Source organism: Onychostruthus taczanowskii, unplaced genomic scaffold (genome assembly GCF_017590055.1).
Source record: "Onychostruthus taczanowskii isolate IOZ18803 unplaced genomic scaffold, ASM1759005v1 scaffold17, whole genome shotgun sequence".
In the NCBI taxonomy this organism is placed as follows: Eukaryota; Metazoa; Chordata; class Aves; order Passeriformes; family Passeridae; genus Onychostruthus; species Onychostruthus taczanowskii.
Window position 1 is genome coordinate 7837156 of NW_024498906.1, and position 20455 is coordinate 7857610.

The 20455-nt window shown below is 36.7% G+C and overlaps 1 protein-coding gene across 1 annotated transcript in view; it reads right to left on the reverse strand.

Moving 5' to 3' along the window:
- CFAP47 (cilia and flagella associated protein 47) overlaps nucleotides 1-19190 on the reverse strand; it is a 258908-nt gene extending 239718 nt beyond the window's left edge. Inside the window, exons 1-15 of the mRNA XM_041399915.1 lie at nucleotides 19029-19190; nucleotides 15456-15607; nucleotides 13248-13363; nucleotides 10803-10941; nucleotides 9400-9628; nucleotides 8761-8915; nucleotides 7881-8020; nucleotides 7058-7293; nucleotides 6181-6373; nucleotides 3943-4156; nucleotides 3417-3569; nucleotides 2567-2756; nucleotides 2366-2462; nucleotides 927-1143; nucleotides 33-277 (exon numbers count right to left, since the gene is read on the reverse strand). Of these exons, the coding sequence (XP_041255849.1) occupies nucleotides 33-277; nucleotides 927-1143; nucleotides 2366-2462; nucleotides 2567-2756; nucleotides 3417-3569; nucleotides 3943-4156; nucleotides 6181-6373; nucleotides 7058-7293; nucleotides 7881-8020; nucleotides 8761-8915; nucleotides 9400-9628; nucleotides 10803-10941; nucleotides 13248-13363; nucleotides 15456-15607; nucleotides 19029-19190 (2638 nt within the window). The remainder of the gene's footprint in view (nucleotides 1-32; nucleotides 278-926; nucleotides 1144-2365; nucleotides 2463-2566; nucleotides 2757-3416; nucleotides 3570-3942; nucleotides 4157-6180; nucleotides 6374-7057; nucleotides 7294-7880; nucleotides 8021-8760; nucleotides 8916-9399; nucleotides 9629-10802; nucleotides 10942-13247; nucleotides 13364-15455; nucleotides 15608-19028) is intronic.
- Between the last annotated feature and the right edge of the window lie 1265 nt (nucleotides 19191-20455).

Below are 20455 nucleotides of genomic sequence, written 5' to 3' on the forward strand. Positions count from 1 at the left end.
ACACATACACACACTGTATTTGCATAGCATACCTCTGGTTGGCTTTATAGTAAATGTAGATTTTCTATCTCCAGTTACAGGTCTCCAAGTAAAGCCAGCAGGATAGTTTCTGGGATTGCATACCCTGACAGTTCTTCTAAACTCTGTCCCTGCTAGGCAGCCAGAAACAGGACTTAAAATCAGTTCCCTTCTAGACAGCTGAAGTTCAATAGGCATTGCACGTGCAGCTACCAACACATGTCCAGTGTGTTGGTTGTTTATTTTGTAAGTGAAACAGCTGTAACACAAAAAATATTTCTTTCTCAATATTTTAATGCATTTGTTCTGTTACAGTCAGAGTAAAATTTATCTGAAATATAGCCACTAACAAGAAAATACTTACCAATTGAGTGTGAATACAAGAGTAAAAAAAGTTTGGAATTGTTTTGCATACTACTTAAATCATTTCAGAAGTGAAGATCATCCTAAAGAATGATCAGCCTCACACAGTTGTTTTAACATTAGAAAACACAGAGTTCATACCAGCAGGCTAGAGAACATTTTCCCATGATCTGCATCAAAAGACCTGAGCATGGATGCAAGTGGTGGAATTCTAGGCTGGAAAGAGAATAGTATTTTCCACAAAAATTTCTCTTAGCAAATACAACATAATAACAAACTTTTTTCCCTGCTGCACCTCTAGCTATATAAGGCTTTTCACAGGACAGATTTTTGTTTGTGGTGCAAAATCAAAAACAAGACACAGTATTGTACTAGGAAAAATTTGCGACGTAAAACTGCATTGATTATTGAACATCACCACGGAAGAATGTATACCATTAAGAATTATCATGACTACACTTTAAAATCAGCCAGGTGATTTTTTGAAAAAAAATTTACTACTGCCAAGAAAATGTGTAAATCAAGACAAATATAAAAAGGCTTACCTTTTAAACATTCCAACATTAACTGTCTCAAACACAACTGGAATATGAGTTTTTGTCAGAGGAGGCACCACCTGAGACAATGGAGAGGTCTCCTGCAATTCTGCAACTTCAATCTCAATTTGTATCCAAATATGAACTAACAAGTTATTGATGATGTGCAGTTCTTTGGTTGTTGTAGAATACACACAAACATCACCAAAATCTATAGTAGAAGGACCTGAATTATATAAGAAATACGATCCTCAACATTAAAAGGTAAAAGCTACTGTAAGGAAAAATAACTACTAAAATACTATGACCAAATGTTATAGTTCTTCAAATTAAAAAGTTAGTCAGCTACAAAAATCCTGTGGTGGAACAAATTGTCACTGAAATGTGGAAGCAAATATCATCAATGTTCTCTGAGTGTTTTCAGCAGTACAGCAAAAGCCAGCAACATTTAATTTTTAATTGTGCTTGTTTTAGTCAACTGGTAAAACAGGAAATCTATGTGCTCACTACTAACAGGACTATTAATAACTATAGATACTTCTTTTTGTTAAGCAGATATTTAAAAGGACAAATTGTCACCAATTCACTGAAAGTTTATGTATGCAACCTATTGGTTTGCTTCCTGATGTGCAACCATTTGATTTGATAATTCGTGTCCCGTGACGGTCACAGAATTACTTCACCTAGTTTACTGCTATCACCAGTTTTTAGGCTGGTCTATTAACTTGAGTGCTCATGGCACCAATCAAACCTCTTAGTACTTTTTGTATTATGATGTTTATCTTGTTCTTCCTTTCCCCAAGTGTATCAGTTTAAACAGCTACACTATTCAAGTTTTGCCTTGACTGAAAATTTTAAAAAAAAGCCCAGGAAATACTGAAAATTCTCTTTTGTGCTGCAAAAAAATTTTACTGAAGAAAGCTGACTTAAAAATAGACCTGTAACAGTAACAGGTGTTGTTAATAAGTCACTAAGAAGTTTTAGAAGGTGTTACTCCCCATCACAGAACATTATCCTAAAATTCTTTTGATGGAGAATCCTGAAGTTTTAGGTTTTGTGTGCATCAATCTTCACTGTTAATCCCCAGAAATATTCTGAGCACTTCCATGAATCCAGCTGATATTAATGCTGGTCCAGGTACTACCCACTAACAAAGCCTAAGGGCATGAGCAACTCTCACACAATGCTGTGGTGATTTCTCTGTAAGAGGTTGTGATATGAACAGACTTCAAAGAAAACTCTTCTTTTACATGTTCATACCTAATCATATCTCAGTATTTGCTGAGAATTACAAAGCTTCAGTGAAATACTACTGTAGGTCTCAAGCTGACTACCAAATTAAACTGTTTTCTGTTTAGTATGAACAGCTATAATCATAAAATGTGTTACTATACATAAGTGCTTTTATAACAACTATATGCATTTAGCAACCAAATTAAAAATCTTACCAATGAATATTTGATGAAGCTGTTTTTGTGTCAAAGTTAGACTACAATCTTCCTTCTCCTGGTCAGAAGATGGCATAGGACTAAGCCAGCTCCAAACCTGTGATAAACACAAGACACTTCCTCAGAGCAGGATCAAAATTCTTATGATTTCTTATATGGTAAGCACATTACGCTCACATACTACTCAACTATTTAACTTACTCCTTTGTTTGTGGATTTAGAAACAATTGCTGCCAATTTTCGACCAGTTAACATGCAATTGTCATCTAAAGGACGCGTTTCGGGCTTCGGCTTCTCCATGGGAAAATCTGTGATTGAGATGTTTGGTGACTTAAGACCTTTAGCTGGTTTAATGCCTATGCTCACAGGGTTGTTATGAATATAAAACTGCCTACAGGGAAGGAAAAAAACAAAGAATGTGGAAATCTAAAAGTTTGAGCATTTCATGATTTTCTTATTAAATTATTTAATTTTTTTAAACAAAATAATATTTTAAGTAGGAATATTTCATTATTTTAAAAAACCTCAAGCACAGAAAATACCTTGAAAATACTTCTATTATTTTGGTTTTTACTGTAAGATAAGTCTAGAGGACCAGTCAGGTTAAAGGATTCCATCTGCTTCAGTACACAGAATATATAATAATTCACATATTGAATCTGTCACTTGGGGTGAGCTAGAAATCCTAGGTGGAAATACATATTTATTATATAAAGAGAATCCAAAACAATCAACATTATGTTTTTTTCCTATTAACCATAACTAAGTATTCTCAAAACTTGACACTTTAATTTACATTCACTTTAAGCTTCATTTCAAGCACCTAGCCTCTATCCCTGCATTTCACCCAGGAAGTGATCTCTATGTGTCTAAATACTTGAAACAAACAGGTTTTGAATGCATTATAAATGAAAGTCCCAAGATTATAAACATATTGGCATGGGACAAATTTAGGTTTATGATCAGTGCCATGAAGTTAATTCTGCATATATATTCATATATTTTGTGTACGAGCCTGAAGTATTTATTTACCCTTTAAACCAAGTCTTACCTAGCAGCCTCTTTCTCTAAACGACACTGTCTTAAATGGGAAATGAAGTGTATGTAATGTTTCCTATTTTCTTCTCTTGACAGTCGTTCAGAGTCAGTATAAGCAAATTCTGGGTCTACGTAATTATATCTCTCAGTCTTTGTGAAAATAGTCCTAAATATTTAAAGAGAATTGTAGTTTCATTATACATGTACAATGATACTGGGTCTTGTTAAAATGAAAACATAATTGATTTTGATATATATATTTCATTCCAAACATTCTTTTTATCCCAGCTGATTATTAATATTTGACTTTGTAAAGGCAACCATAAAAATGAAATATTGCAAGTGTAATAGCTACATTTGTAGTTTCACACAAGAAAACGCAATAAATTTATGTGCAAGAGACTCAAGAATGCAATGAATTTTCAAGTACTTTCAGCCTGAAAAAATCCCAGCAACTGTCATATGAGTAACCAATCTTGATCCACTATAATATGTATATCAATATGTGGGTTTACATATTAGATTCACGTAATTTTTACCTGTACTTTTTGTCCCATTCACTAGGCCTAAGGCTGGCTGCACGATCATTAGGAAAAGCTATAAGTGCATCATCCTCACAATTCCTGTTTTTCCGGTGAGTATGGATTTGTGTTTGGGTTGATTTAAGGATTGCCACAGGTGCTGTATCACTGGGCTGTCCTGCGCCATGAGCTACAAACTGTCCAGTTGCATTGGAAATCAAAGGTGTTAGACCTTAAAATTAAAAAAAAAAAAAAAAAAAAAAAAAAAATTCAACTAATATTTTCTAAACAAAATTCAAAGTCTTAGAAAATATATTAAATTTACAATGGTCTACCCAGCAGCATAACTGTCAGTCACCCATCCCATAGTATTTTTCTCAGACAAGAGAGAAGAAGCCATTCACATCATGCCAAGAGCCAACTGCTTGCCTTGGCCTGGGTCACAGAAACAAACACCAGAGCTCAAAGCAGCTGTGTCCAGCTGGGATGCTATGTCTTGCACAGACACATCATCAGACACTCAGAGCTGCCTGTCACAACACCAATCACAGTGTCCCAAAGCTTGACTTAAGGGTTGCAAACAGAGGCATGAATTTTGACAAAACCTTCCAAGCTAGAACTACTAAAAAGACAGCTCAGATCTTTTTCACTCTAGTTTTAGAAAAGCACATATACATGGACATTAAAGAGAAAACTGTGGCAGAAGTAAGGTCAAATTTCAACTGCCCTTTCCTCCCTCACCTGCAAAAAAAAAAAAAAAAAAAAAAAAAAAAAAATTATCATTAAACGCATTTTTTTAACCCACTTTAGCCTTACTTTCCACCAACAAAAAAATCAAAAACTACTTTCCATCTTCTAAGTCATAAGAGTGATTAAAACTTTCAGTGGCCTCAAAGGCATAGTTTGCAAGAAGCTGCATTCCAGTCTCTCCCCTGCCTTCACCTGAATACAGAGACACAACTACACATACTCATCCACAGACACTGGAAGAAGGTAACAGGAATATACAGAACTATCTAGAAGAGAATCTTAAAAAAACCCAAAAATCATTTTTCCTCTACACTTCAATGAAGCTTAAAAGCAAAAAGCAGAGATCCCTCATAAAGTTTTTATAAACATGCAAATTGGGACCAGGACAGGACATTAATAGAGCAAACGGTAGACAAGAACACGTAGAAAGCCTTAAAAGCTTGAATACTACATTAAATCTTTTGCAAAAAACCCACTTCTTCTAATTGGGCTTCTGAAGGAGGAAAACTAAAGGAACTCTGGATTTCAAAAATAAAACTAAGAAATTGCCAAACTTCAGTTTCTCATCAAACCATGGTGGATAGCCATGGATTGGAAATACTTTCCTGAAAGTAGCAGAAATGCCCACTCATTTATCAACCTTTCCAGTACTTGTAGACAGAACAGAATTTTACCATGACTTTCCAACAACTTTCACTTTTTACTCCCCCACAATGGAAAAAATGGGTATTGCCTTCCTGTTTCTCATTAGGGAGTACATCTCATTCTGGCAGCAGGTAAAGAGAATTCAATTTCCCCTCCTGATCTACACACAGCCCCACATGCACCAGTGCACAGGTTAGGAAATTGCACTGGTGCTGCAGAATCTGCAGCACATTTGATGTTAGAAAAAAATCATGTTTGCCATGACAGGTTTATAATCCAGTAACAGCTTAATCAAATCTACTGCAAAGTGGTTGTTTGTGCAAAACATTTGGAACACAAAGAACAAATCATAGGCTAATTATTGGATATCCTGAAAGACTCTTCATGCTGGCACAGGTTTCACAGGATGGGAAGAGACAGTGGACACAGGAGCTCTAGCAGGCTGTGTGAACTAGCAAATTCATCTGGCAGCAGTAACTTTGAATCAGTGAAGAATATTCTGTTATCTTTCCTTGTTCTTCCTGTGCTTTACATATATCTCAATTTACTCCTGAAACATCTTAGCACTGTGCAGTGGCATCACTTGCAAAAACTGATTCAGATAATCATATGACGAAACTTATGCTTTAATAGTTCAATTTTTGATACCTTTTTTGACACAATTATGGGAGAGTCTACCATTTTAGCCTTGTTTTGCAGTCTTATGGGACATATGTCATACAACTGAGCATTCCCTCCAGTCCCAATGAGATATTACTTTTAACAAGCAAACTAAAAATATAAAAAAATTCACTTTTACAACGCTAAAAATGTGCTTTTAAAACATTTTATCACTTGTCACTTACGTTTTTAGCATCTTACCAGGATTAATAGTGAATACAATGCTTGTTTGTTTAGGTTTGCACACACCAAATAAGGTCAAATATATTTGATGAAAGGGTTTTGTCTTCAAAACCGGTACATTATTTTTATCTACTCCTGTACCAATGATATCAATAATTTGCTTCATCTCAAATTTTCCTATTTGATGTGGAGAAAATGAAATCCTCACTTCCTGGAAAAGAAAACTCATTATGAGACATACAAGACAATAAAGAGTCAAGCTTTATGTAATTCTCTATATGATTGAGTCCCTGAGTCACTTCTCTCCACACTTGCCTCTAAGACAGGTTTTCAAAACAGGGCTTGCAGAATATGCCAAGAGGCACATTAAAATGAGCAATATAAGGTAACATAAAAATGTGACACATCAAAACACAACAAAGTCTCATTTTTTCACTTCTGAGAGAAATCTTGTGCCCTGACTTACTGGTTTGGGAAATTGTGTTTGCATGTTTGACTTACTATTCACCAAGTTTCTCCCATTAAAAAAAAATTTGTCTTACTTGAGTATTTGTGATTTACTGAAACAAATTAAAAGCATTCTTCAAAAATATTTGCATATAAATAAAAATATTTGCATATAAATCAACTTCTCAAATCACTAAAAAAAAAATTACAGATAGGAGAAAACCTTGTAAATTTCCTTAGTACTGCAATCTTTTTTCCTGATTTAAAACAATATTTGTTACTTCCTGGAGTAGGGAAAGAACATTGAGACTGTAAAAAAAAAATATATTTGGCTGATATTAAAAGCCATTGCTACTGAAATGAAATTCCTCTGGCTTACTTTCAAGAAATTCTACTGCTAACCACTGTAAAATAATCTGCACAGTTACATAACCTAAGAGAGAGTTACCTTTTCAGATATTCTTTTAACTTTTCCTCTTGCAGGAGAAACACTGAAGTGAGCAGTCTTGCGGAATCTGAATGTTACTGGAAGGAACTTGGATTCATTTTTCATTGTGCACAAAACTTGTGCTTGTTCACCCAAATAACAGTCCTCAAAATTAATTACTGTTCCTGGCTTAAAAGATAATATGACAGGAAACCCAGAACCCTTCAAAGCCAAGTCCACATGACGAGAATGACTGCCTGCATTAGACAAACACAAAAAATAAGCAAACAAACACAATCCCTCTGACACCCATTATCTCACTAACAGGAAAGTCATGCTGTAGTTGTACAGTCACAAAAACAAAATAATGCTACAAACCAGTATGTTTTATAATGCAGTTTTTATAAACCTAACACAGAGATCGCTACTTCTAATAGCTATTAGATAATGCATTACCTCAGTAAGGAAGTCGAGGATGAACAAACATGGACTTGAAATTCACAAAACTGGTACTACAAAAGTGTTAGTGACTTGCAAACGACTGGAGGTGTTTTATTTCCTTCAAATATTTGCATTTATAATTATTATAATCTATAATTAAGTGATAGTCGTTCATTCATGAAACACATAAATCCCACCTTTCTACTCCCTGTTCAAAGAGGTTTTAGTGCTGAAGCATTCAAGATACAAGTTTATTTATACGTGTTGATATAAACAAACAAACAAGGCAGGTTTACCATAAAACTATTAAGACAGCCCAGATTTTTGAGTTTAAAAAGTCAAGATATACAGTTTTATCATCTTTATATACATTTCTGATGGTGACTATCCATTTCTAACGTACATGTTGTACACGTTGCTGTGGCACCACCACTGAGGTTCTTCAGATAGCCACCTCTCTTCCCAGCAGTTTCAAATCTCACAAACAGGACATAATCTTGAACCAGTGATGCATCATTCACTTCAAAGTCTCTTTCAAATTTTCTGTAAGAGTTACAATCTCAAATTAAAAGATGGTAAAAAAAATTAATGTCCAAACCCAACCCACAAAAAATCAAGACATATTCTTAAACATCCAATCTGGCTTCTTTGTCATCAGTAACAGCTTGAACAAATTATCTTTATACTTCCTTTCAGAAAATGCAAATAATAACAAATTTAAGCTCATTAATATTTGTGTGCTTATTATACTGGTAATTTGATATCTTTTCCAGTCTACAACAGTTTTCTAAACTAATATCACATGCATAATAACCACCTGTATTGAATTTAAGTAAAGGAAAATGACAAGAGAGCATTTGCTTTTTATTTTCCTCATCTATGAAAAAATGTTTCTGTAGGTTTAGTTTTGGCTTTTGTTTTGGGTTGGATTTTTTTTTATGAGATGACACCTCTCCGAAATGTTTCATTCTCTTGATGCTTAATATGCAGCAAAATCAAATAAAATTCTTATTCTCACAAAACCATCTTAACCAATTCTTGGTCCAAAGACACCCTTAGGGTATTATAAAAAATAAAATCATAGAAACACTTCAGGCTTTCCTTTCTTATTTGCAGAATCACAACAAGAAACTTATTTTAACACACATAAATACATAAGAAGTTACTCAGAAATAATTTGCAGACATATTAATTCAAAATTTTCTCTAAAACAGCTCTTGCAAAACGGTGTAGACCAACCAATTTGTGTGTGTGTGTGAATTTAATTGGTAACACTCACTCACTCTGGACTAAAGCAGAGTGTAATCAAAGATTTTTCATAAGGCTGCAAAGTTCCTTGACTGGGAGCACACAAGATCACGGTGGAAACATCGACATCTTTAGTTTGCAGACTTAAGTCATGTAAAACAGCATCTGTACTCCCCTGAAGATCTGTCCCCTAAAAAAAAATCAAAATATTGAATAGTTCAGCTTGTTCTGCTTTCCCTTTTGTGTTTGTTTTTATTCCTACACACAAATTTTCACATATAACAAACAGAAAGACATAACACAGAAAATGGTAATCACACAGTTACACAGCACATGGCTAATTAACCAATTTTTAAATCAATTTCATGTCAATGTCTTGAATTCTCTTTTTCAAATGTAATTCTCAGATTATTTCACTGAGAAAAACAAGTGAAATCACAGATTATTAATATCTTTGATAACTCCTAGTAAACCATAATTGAAAAACTCAAGTCTAAGGTTAAATTGAAATAAAAACCATGTTGGTTGGACAGATGCTTTCAGGAAGACTATTGACCAGGACGTAGTATGACATAGTAAACAATACTAGAAGATGAATATTGAGAAATAAAAAATGCAAAAGCAGAAATGAAAGCAAGTTTTCAGCTAAAAGAAGAACCAGAGCAGTTTCTTACCATCTCTCCTCCAATGGCACTGTCTTCCAGTACTGCTACCCAATCCATACACTCGGGGCTTTCATTGTATAAATGTATTTTTTCTGTCTTTGAAGTCCCAAAGTAAAGAGGTCCAAAGTTAATGCACTTCAGTACTTTTCCACAATTCACTCCAAGAACTTTAAGAACATGTTCAATCACAACACCTTTAATCCATACTTCAGTGCAGCCACGACTTTCCAACTCCACTCTGCCGGTAAGAGCAGCAAGAAGCAACAGGTAATGTAGAAAGGAGTTAGAAATAATCAGTTTGGTTAGTTTGTTTTGTATTTGAATCTGTGCCAAAAAGAAAAAAATTACCCAATCCAAGCATTCAAATCACTGGCTTTCCATAGATAAACTAAGTGGGAGAGTAGGGCCAGTGAGCATGTGCTTTACAATGCCCTAACAGGAATATCACCAATCAGGAAAAATCACATACTACATGATGGGAGTTTTGAGTTTGATTTGGTTTTGACTTTTTTTAAATGCTTGAAACGACAGGAGTAACAACTGCAAAGAATCAGGCAGTGTCCACAGACAACATACACTTCTCTTATCCCTCAGAGTCTTTGTATCTAAATACCAATTTTAGCATATGATGCCTAATTTTCTTGTAGGGAACTGGAGCTTGAAGTTCATCTGAATAAGTATGAAAGAACTGCAGCTATTCCTGCCTGGAAGCTTGATCTTGATGATTCCAAAAATCACCAAAACAAAACACCCAACAAATCAACCATTCCCTATTCCCACACTGCCCAGAGATGTTGTGGACTCCTCACCACTGGAAGTGTTCAGGGACAGACTGGATGGGGCTCTGAGCAACCTGGTGGAAAATCCCTGCCCATGGCAGAGGGGTTGGAAATACAGGATTTTAAAGTCCCTTCCAAGCCAAACCATGCTGGGATTCCGGGATTCTATAAGATATGCATTTAAAAGCAATCTACTCCAGTGTTGCAAATGCATTCCCTCCAGTGAAAATAAGATACTCCAAATTACACCAGAATGTTTCTGAGACTCCTGAAACATATAGAGTTAAAAGAAAACATGAAGTTACTGAAGGTAAGAAAATTAAAGAACACAGCATGTGCAGAAAGATAAAAGATACAAAAGCTCCTTCTTATTTTTATTCTGAGAAATGTGCAAACATCCCAGATCATTACAAATTATGAAAGAGCTCTATTAACACAGCCAGGTATACAATTTATGCATACTTTCCTGTGGAGATACTGTAACAATCAAATTAATTTAATAAAACAATATTAAAGACAGCAACTGACACTTAAGAACTTAATTTTTTTAGATAAACATTCATAGTAAAGATTAGAACTAATAACAGACAAAATAGAATTTACAGAGTTGTATTTCTTCAGTCATACACTCACTTCATCATTTCTTTGATGACTCCGGGTACATCTGTGCAGACATCCACTTTAATTTTCCTTACAGATTTTGGCTTTACGACTCCTCTGACAGGTTTTATGTTAAGCAGGACAGCCCCGTCATAAAATATTCTAAATACACCTAAAAAAACCCAGAGCAATCAACAGAATGCTATACAATATAAAGCTGTAGATTTATATGCTCCTATTACACACTTGAAATTATACAACACATAATGCAAATGTTCACAAGCAGTATATCTTCCTATGAAAACAGGAAACACAGACTTAATCTTTTTACAAGCTATTTCTAAGGAAGAGTAGATCATCATTTCCAGATTTCTTTAATTATTACACCCACATGTTCAATTCCATTTTTTAAGCTGTACTTTCCTGAGCACCAGGAAAGGTACTCACATTCCAAAGTGACTATATCATGAAGTAGCTGTAAATAATATCTGCAAGTTATACAAAGCTCTAAGAAGCCACAATTGCCAAAAAGTTAAGTGCATGCTGCAGGGTAACAACAGTTCTTATTATTTGCTTCACACCCAACTCAAGTTACTGCAGAAGAGAGCAGTAAATATTTCTAGGTTATACAAATATTTTTTAAAATGTGAAAAACCCAGTATTTAACCAACAACATTAATTATCTGACATTATATCATAAAGAACAAAGAAATTGTTTCAAATGTACAAAAAATGCACTCTTTGATTTAATATAAAAGATAATCTCTGATATGAGATCAGAAGCAGGACCAAAGAACTCCTTCAGTGCATGGAAAGACATTGCATATGTGAAATGCAATCCTTGAGTCTCAGGCCAGCACAGAGCATGTCCTGCTCACAGAGTTCATGTGCTGCCTGTTACTGTGATCTGCTGTGTTATGATTTACAGAGCCTACAGAAACACAGATTCATCTGCTCTTCCTTTGTCTCACCTCAAGGCATCCTTTACTAACCATCACCTTCTTTCTAATTCTCATCCAATCCTATAAAACTCCACCATGCAGCCTGCATGTACCATGCAACAGAGTTTATAACTAGAAACTAGTTCCCCATACAATAAGAAAAAAAAATAATTATCATACAACTTAGTTGTAGGTGTGTGTGTGTGCATATATATATATATATATATATATATATATACACACTGTAGGTTATCTCATTTTCTTTACCTAATCATAATTGCTCAGAGTATTAAGTTAGCATATATGAGAAAGACCTGATTATATAAACAACATGCTACATCTTTAAGACGAACTGGCTAAGAAGAACACCCACAATAATTTCTCCATGTATTTCATGGAAAAAAAACCCTAAAAGATTTGCTTCTGAAAAGATTCTTCTTCATCTAGACAGACATTTGCTTTTTTTATTTTGTTTTTTTTCTTATTATTGCAACTCTGTCTTTCTGTAATCATGTAGTTTCTCTTGGTACAGTATTTCATATGAAAACCTAAGAGGAGAAATTTTCCAACAACTTTGGGCTAAAGCAAATAAAAAGATAGCCATTCATGTAACAACAAGCTGTACAAATGAGGAACAAAAATAATTAACCGCCTTAAATTTGTTGTTTGAAACTCAGCATGTTTGCTACCCTGCCTCTGGAGAAAGGTGTCTGGAACTTTGTCCAGTGTAAAGGCAGTCAAACAGGTTATTTGGATCATATAAGCATTCTCAAACTCCTTTGTCCATGTTTTTACTTTCCTTGGAATAGCAGCTGACAGAAAATTAAGGATGTGCTTGTTGTAAAAGCTGCAGGATTTCAAAAGCTATGGCAGCAAGATAAAAGGCTTCTCATTATCTTCTAGCAACAAATACAATTCAATTCCCATCACAGAGGACTTCAGCTCAGAAAGTTCAGGGAACTTGCAGTTGTTTATTCAAGAAACAGGTCTGGGGATCACAGAAGCACAAAGCAAGAGCAGACATGATTTGCTGCTGTCTGTGTTGGGCACACTAAGGCAATGAGCAACTATTATTTTTACATCCAAATGGGACTCAAAAGTAGAGAACTCATAAAATTTTCAAAATTCTAAAGTATTTTTTCTTTCCTAAATGGAAATATAGTACTGTATACATAAACAGTATCTATAAATACTGTATACATAAACGGTGGGCCATGTACAACACCTGCAGCTACAGTACTAATAATCTGCATAACCCAAAATCCCAGTTAATTGCTACTTGGTCACTGAAGTGTTAACTTGCATAAAGTTAACACTTTATGCAAGTTCATCTGAATAAGCATGAAAGAACTGCAGCTATTCCTGCCTGGAAGCTTGATCTTGATGATTCCAAAAATCACCAAAACAAAACACCCAACAAATCAACCACTCCCTATTCCCACACTGCCCAGAGATGTGGACTCCTCGGAAGTGTGAGGAGTTACTGTTTTCAATAAATTAAAATATTTTTATGATTTAATGCATAGTAAATATTTACCTGAAATTGTTCCACGGTTAGAAATAATAATCTCTTTAGTAACTAGTTTATTGTTTGCAATCATTTCACCAAAATCAACCTCTGACTCTATTTCCAGATCACAGTGTGGAAGCAATCTGCAGAGAAAAGACAACATAGTATTTCCCAGAACTTGAAAATACCTTTGGATTTTAAAAGAAATTTGATTCAGCACTCCAGTGGAATAGAGTTTTTCTTCTGTACTAGTTCTCTAATCAAAGTTTTGGCAATTCACTTCAGCTCTACAGCATACTCAGGGGAGATCTAAGAGAGAGGTACTTATCTATCAGCCTGTTTAATGACTCAATATTCTAACTTTAAAACAAGACAGCTATAAACTGTATAAACAATTAGTTAAAATTGAATGCACACATTTCTATTTCATTTTAAATACTTCATTACAGTATTTTATGTAAAACTATCCTTAGATGCATCACAAAATAAGACCAAATAATTCACCACAATTCATTATGAGCTGCCTGAACTAAAAGCAGAGAAGTAATTCCAGTTTACAATTTTGTGTTTGATACCTACTTTATGTGACTCCAAAAACAGACAAAAGTGGGTAATGACACAAGCCATGAGCTACTTCTATCATTTATTTAAGAACCTCAGCCAGTGAGATGTCATCACGGTATTGGGTACTTTTTAGCCATAATGGAAAGATTATGCCTCAGGAAACTTGTATTTTAAAGACTCCAATTTTTAATACAATGACACCTGTGATCTCACATAAACTGTGTTTCAAATCAATTGGAATTTTATATCAGCACAGCAGTCTATCTCCTCTTAGCCACAAATAGGAACATGCAGGAACAATTCCATCTCCTGATCTGTGTCACAACACAGTACAGAAGAAATAATAGAGAAGAAAAATAAATATTCTTGGTCAAGCAAGGTAGATCCTGCCCAAATGCTCTATTGCATAAAGGGGAGGGGAGGGAGAAGGAAGGGACAGAGAAAAAAATTAATCAATAAATGCCACCATAGAATTTGCTTTCAAGAGTTTCAATACACTTTTTAATTCTCTTTGATAATTAATTGTAATGTAAAAAATAGTTTACTAAATTTTTGAAAGACATCATGCTAGACCAACAGCATATAGCAAAAAAAAAAAAAAAATAGGAATCAGCTATCAAAGCTAGAGTACATTCAAAAAATTGTAAAAATTTTACTTTCCAAGTATCCAGACATTCTTACAAGAAGCTTTATTAGAAGAATGAAACAGAAGCATTTCTCCTCTCAAGATACAAGTATCTCCTTTCCCAAGTGGACAGAAATAAGCATACATTCTAAATGCAATGAGATTTTTCTAATTGATACAGACCTGCAAAAAGGAGGTAGTCAAGTTAAAAGGTTTGGGGTTAGTGTTTTAATACAGTGCAAGGTTTATTTTTTTTTGCTTTGGTTTTCTGGTCGGGGTTTTTTCACAAAGCTGGAATTTACTGCTTTTGCATGACACAAAATACATTTGGAAAATGATGGTTAAAAATAAATCAAAGTATACTTGTTTTTCCAAACACACCAAAAAAAAATTATTAAAGCCTGTCAAAGTTTCCTCCACAAAAGCCAAATAAACATGAAGATGTGAAATACTTTAATTTATTGCAAGTCCTTTCCAGAAAGGAGTCACCAGTAGCATTATCATCCCAAGTGGTTTTACCTGCACAATACTAGTCCGATAAAAATTTTCAAAAATCCTTGAACAAGTGACATTGCTCTAAAACATGCATCATATTTTTAGAATTAGGCAAGATATGTTTCACTATATCTTGCAACTGTTATGAACAATTACTGTAAAATCTTCTATATCAGTATCCAGATTTGCAACTGTTATGAACAATTACTGTAAAATCTTCTATATCAGTAATTCAGTGTGAATGAAAGAAATTAAGAGTAGTTGTTGACTTGTCTAGTAATACAGCATTTAAAATTATCATTAAAAAGTTAGAATAAGACAAAACTAAAAATCCAGACTCTATGATTTTAGAGAGATATCACCCCAATGAATTTCTTACTCATGGGCTGTTTTGAAAAAAAAAAATCTTACTTTTCTAAGAAAACTTACTGTATGTTTTCCTTGCAATTGACAGACCAATTACAAAGCCATAACTGACATGCAGAAGTAAACTTTCCACAAGTTTAAACCGCAATTATTAACAGCAGCATATGAACTTTTGAATATCATACCCAAGCACGGGGATATGAACTACGTCATCATCTATTAAAAGAGTTAGTTTATCCTGAAGATCTTCTGCACTCTTGGGAGTGTATTCCACAACAGCTTTAAGGTGAAGTCCAGATGCAATGGGTTTTTCTGGATTTTCCACAATCAATTTAAACTGCAATTAAAAAAAAAAAAAAGTGTTTTGCATTGTTACACATTTCCAGATTAAGAAGGATATACATGTAGTTTATTTTCAGAAGAATACAAAGATTGATTTAAAACTTACCATGAACTTACATGCATTTAAAATTTACCATGAACTTATTTTATAATTTCATCTCCCTATTTATTGTTCAGACTTTTTACAGGAAAAGAGAAAGACAGAATGAATTAGCAAAATTTTCTAGTTTTTCCAAGAAAACTCCAGCTTTTCCTACTGCTGCAGAAAAACCTTCTGAAGCAACACAAAATTAAATCAGCTACTACTCAGTGAAGAATATTTTTAGTGCTTGAGAAAACAATGATTAAGTCTCAGTTCAAAGCAGCAACAAAAGGGGACAGGCAAGAGTTTCCTCTAGGTCTGGCTGACATCAACAGAAAGTCTGACTGCTCATTGAAAATCTGCTTGAAAAGCCCAAGGCACCTCCAATGTTGGGAGTCAAATGAAAGAGAAAAAATCCAGAAGGATGGAAAGCACTCTTTCCTCTCTCAAAAAAATTATACTGGACTTGTTGTCAGCAAGCATCTGTTTAAATGAAACACCTCCCACACATTTCCTTGAACAGAATAAACAAGTAACCCACTAGCACATAGAGGGAAATCCAGCATTTCCCACATTCCTAGGAAAGCTTCAAAGTAAATCTAGAGCTCTTCTGGTGGTTCAATCTCCTTAAAATTCACGTTACCCCATGCACAGTGGGATTCTGCTCTTTATGTCCAGTTTAAGTATGTTTTATTTCTGAAAGACAAGTATTCTCTAAGTTTTCTGTTCTAGTTTATGTTTTGAATACACAAATATAATTTACTACTTGCTGCTTCTGATGCCTGAAGATCTCCTTCTATTCCTTTAGAATCCACACAGCAGTATAAACACTCAGTTAAAGGCAATTTATGTCATGCATATCATGACTATGGGCTTGATATGAAAAGAGTAACCATGTTTTAATTCTGAGGTGTGTAGAACCCATCTGTTCTCTACAAAGAATTAACCATCCAAGCAGATTCATTTTAAACAAGGCAAAATAAATGTTTTATTCTAGGAACATTCAATGAAGCCTATGAAAAACTGCTTGAGAGCTTTATTCCTTGGAAGGCATTTCTTGGCCATGCACTATGACAGCTGAAGAAAGGTATTTTTCAGTGAAGAAATGTTATTTTCATTATTACTCTATGCATGTAATGCACTAGAATGTATTTCAGGAGTCAGACACTTCAGAGCCTTTTAATCACAGATAGCAGCATGAGGTCTGGGAATGAGAAGGAGCAACACAACAGACCTTTCTGGAACTGAGGGTGTGAAGTGGAATCTTGTACCCTAGCTGTCATCTTGGTCGTCTCATGTAGAGTGCCATAAAAATACACATCAAAAGGCAAGAGTTAATCACAGAGGGAAACACCACGAGACTATGATTTAGTAACCTTTTCTCTTTTCTCAAACTGACTCTGCCTTTCTGCTTCTGGAGCATATGAAAAATTGATAAGGCTGATGAAAAGTAACAAAACAGAATAAGCACAGCCCTACCAAATCAAGCACTCTCAACAATTTCCAGCTCATTCTTAGTAAACTGTAGTCTTCAGCTACAGTTCAATAAGAATCAAGCTGGCACTCTTGCCCTCAAAAAGAAAGGTTCACTACTCAAGATAGTGAAATTACTCAAGGTACTTCAATTGTCTGAAAATCAGATTGATGACTATCCTGAATAATTCATAGTACAAGCTGCTATGAGCAAAAAGCAATGTCAGCTTCTCTTCAACCCCTGATGCCAGTTCAACCCAACCTTTCTATCTCAATTTTGGAATAATTTACAAACAATAAACAACTAACCATAGCAGGCTTTTGCTGGAGCCACATAGGTTACAAGGGCTCAACTGGTTAGAATTGTAGAGATGCATTGGCCTTTAAAAAGCCTGGCAAAGCAATGACGTTTCCAGAACTTATCAGATGTTATTAATAGCAATCATACTATCTTGAGAAAAGATTGCAAATGTCCTCTTTTCTGAGAAAGCTTAAACCTCTTTTCTGAGAAAGCTTAAACCTCCTCTTTTCTAAGAAAGCTCTCAGCAAGCAAGCACCACAAAGGGACTATTCCAGTCCAAAAAACTTAAAAGTATACAACTTAGAAATGAGAGAAGAGAGCTGACACTTCCCAGATTTGGCATTCACAGCACAGCAAAGTGAGCCATTTTTACAGAATGTTCCCTGAAGTTACGAGGAACTCGTGGGCTTCCTGCCGGTTGAATTCTGGATTGTGCAAACCAGGATTTTCTGCCAACAAGGGACTTGATCACAGAACCACTAAGCCTGGAAAAGTGGCTCCACCATCATCAATGTTATAAATGACAAGCTTGACTAGGCCAATATTCAAGCAGCAATCAATTTATTAATTAATATGGTAAAGTGTGAGCAATACAGCGCTGGGTACAGTGGGGGAAGTTTTCCCTCCAACTGCAGACCAATAGCTGAGGCTTACAGGTAATTATAGGGGTACTCATAAGTTTTCTCAGCAGTTTATAGTCCCAATTTTTACATCACAATTCTATACACTATTGTGATTTCATTTTTCTCAGGATGTATCCCAGAAAGGAGTATCTCCACATGGTGGGGGTGCACCTTTTAATTGCAAGGAAGGGATTATAAATCTCATAACAGTGATGTCCAGCTTCCCTTGGTCGAAACTATCAATCCTTGAGTTGATGTTCACCTTTCTTTCTCAAGTTGCTTTTCACTGTTTTGTTAAGGAGCCAAGATAAGCATGTTTCCTTTTTATACATTCTAAAGCTATAGTTTCAAAGATCCTTACTACAAGCAATATTCTAAAATTATACTTCAAAAGGTTATTATTGCAAAACTCTTTAAGGCTTAGCTACAAGCAGAACGTTCCTGTCAAACAGCAACATGCTTAGAGCTTTAATTCAAATGCTCCTAAGTAAACTTCAGACTTAAAAAGGTTAATTGCGAACAAAGGATAGGTTCAAAGGCTTCTTCCATGCTTTACATCCTCAGTTATTTATTGAATTCATCTTTATAACTGTCCCATGGTCGGTTTCCACACATATCACAATCACAAATACACACGTTGCCTGTGTGTACCTGACACGAAACAGCTTGGTATTCCACATCAAGTCCAACGGTTAATGGCTGATGTAGTAAGGAAAGCCTGCTTATTTCTACTGAAACTATGGATTTAAGAAAGAAAGCTCTCTCTGAACTGCTCACAGCCTCGGCAGAATAGAGAACCGGGAAGCTCAGGGTTCTCTCCGTTCCGCCGCTGTTCCCATGGGCTGGAGGCGCAGCCCCGGGCCAAGGCAGCGCGGCCGCTGCTCGCCGAGAGGAGGCCGCGGGCACGCCCCGCCGCCTCCCCCGCACCGGCCCTCACCTGCGGCTTGCGTGGCGGCAGCAGCCGCAGGTGGCAGGCGCCCGCCCGCAGGTTCTGCACGGTGAGCGCGGCGCGGTAGCAGCTCCCCGGCACCGTGTCGCTGAAGCGCAGCTCGGCCGGGGCGATGCGCACCCCGCACACGTCCCGCCATCGCTCCGCCATGGCCCTCCCGGCCGCCAGCGGCCGCTTAGCAACGGCCGCGTAGCAACGGACGCGGGAAAAGCCGCGGCGAGGCCAAAACCCACCAATGGGAGCAGGAGGAGCGGGCGGGCTCGGGTGAACTCGGCTCGGCTCGGCTCGGCGCAGGTGGCACAGGAACGTGTTCAGGTGGAGTTTCAGTGTCTCCAGACACGGAGACTTCTTGACCTCCCTGGGCAGCCTGTTCCAGTGCTCTGGCACCTTCAACATAAAGTTCTTCCTCATGTTGAGGTGGAACTTCTGGTTTTTTAGTTACGGCTGTTGCTCCTCGTTCTGTCGCTGTGTATGACTGAAGAGTCTGTGGCCACCCTCTTGGCCCCCACTTTGAGATATTTATATGCATAAATGAGATCTCCTCTAAGTCTTCTCCTCTCCGGACTAACCAGGCGCAGCTCCCGCAGTCTCTCCTCATAAGAGATGCTCCAGACCCCTCCTCACCTCTGCGGTCTCCATGGGGCCTCTCCAAGAGCTCCTTGTCTTTCTTGTGCTGAGGAGCCCAGACCTGGACACTGCAGGTGTGTCACCAGGGCCAAGCAGAGGGGAGGATGCCCTCCCTCCATGTGCTAGCCACACTCAGGATGGGATTTACCGCTAAAGAGACACCTGAGCCAATGCCCACCTTGGGGCTCAGGCTCGGGGCTGTCCAGCTCGTCCCCTCTGTCCCCCCAGGTGTTCCCTGCCATGGGTGCCACCCCAACAGCAGCCTGGGACAGTGGTAGGTGATACAGACATGGGTGTCCTCGGTTTCTTAAGGTAAAGATGGAGTGCGCTGAAATAAAAACAGCCTGATCACTCTTCTGGGCCTCCATGTGAATCACAGACATGGCCTACACAGAGCTAAAGCAGGCACTAACACTGCTGAGTGCTGCTGGGAGCTGCCAGCGACCACACCAATAATTCATGGCACACTTCTCCTGAGTGTGGAAGATGTGCTCCTGCTCTGATCCTTCCTGTGCTCTAATTTAAGTGGTAAAATGAGGTTGACAAGATTCCAGCACTTAGACTTGGAGTGTTATGGGCCACCCTCAAAACTTGCCGTAAACCAGAACAGCCACCTTGTTCTTGCCTCCAAAGTAGGAGAATAAAGGGGGGAGAACAGCACTCACAGCAGGTACACAGAACCTCAGACATCAGTTCTGATTAACTCAAAATGTTTTGCCTTGGGTTACTTCATCTCTTGAAAGTGCATAAGGACTGAAATTATTTATGTTTTAAAAGGCAGATGTGAG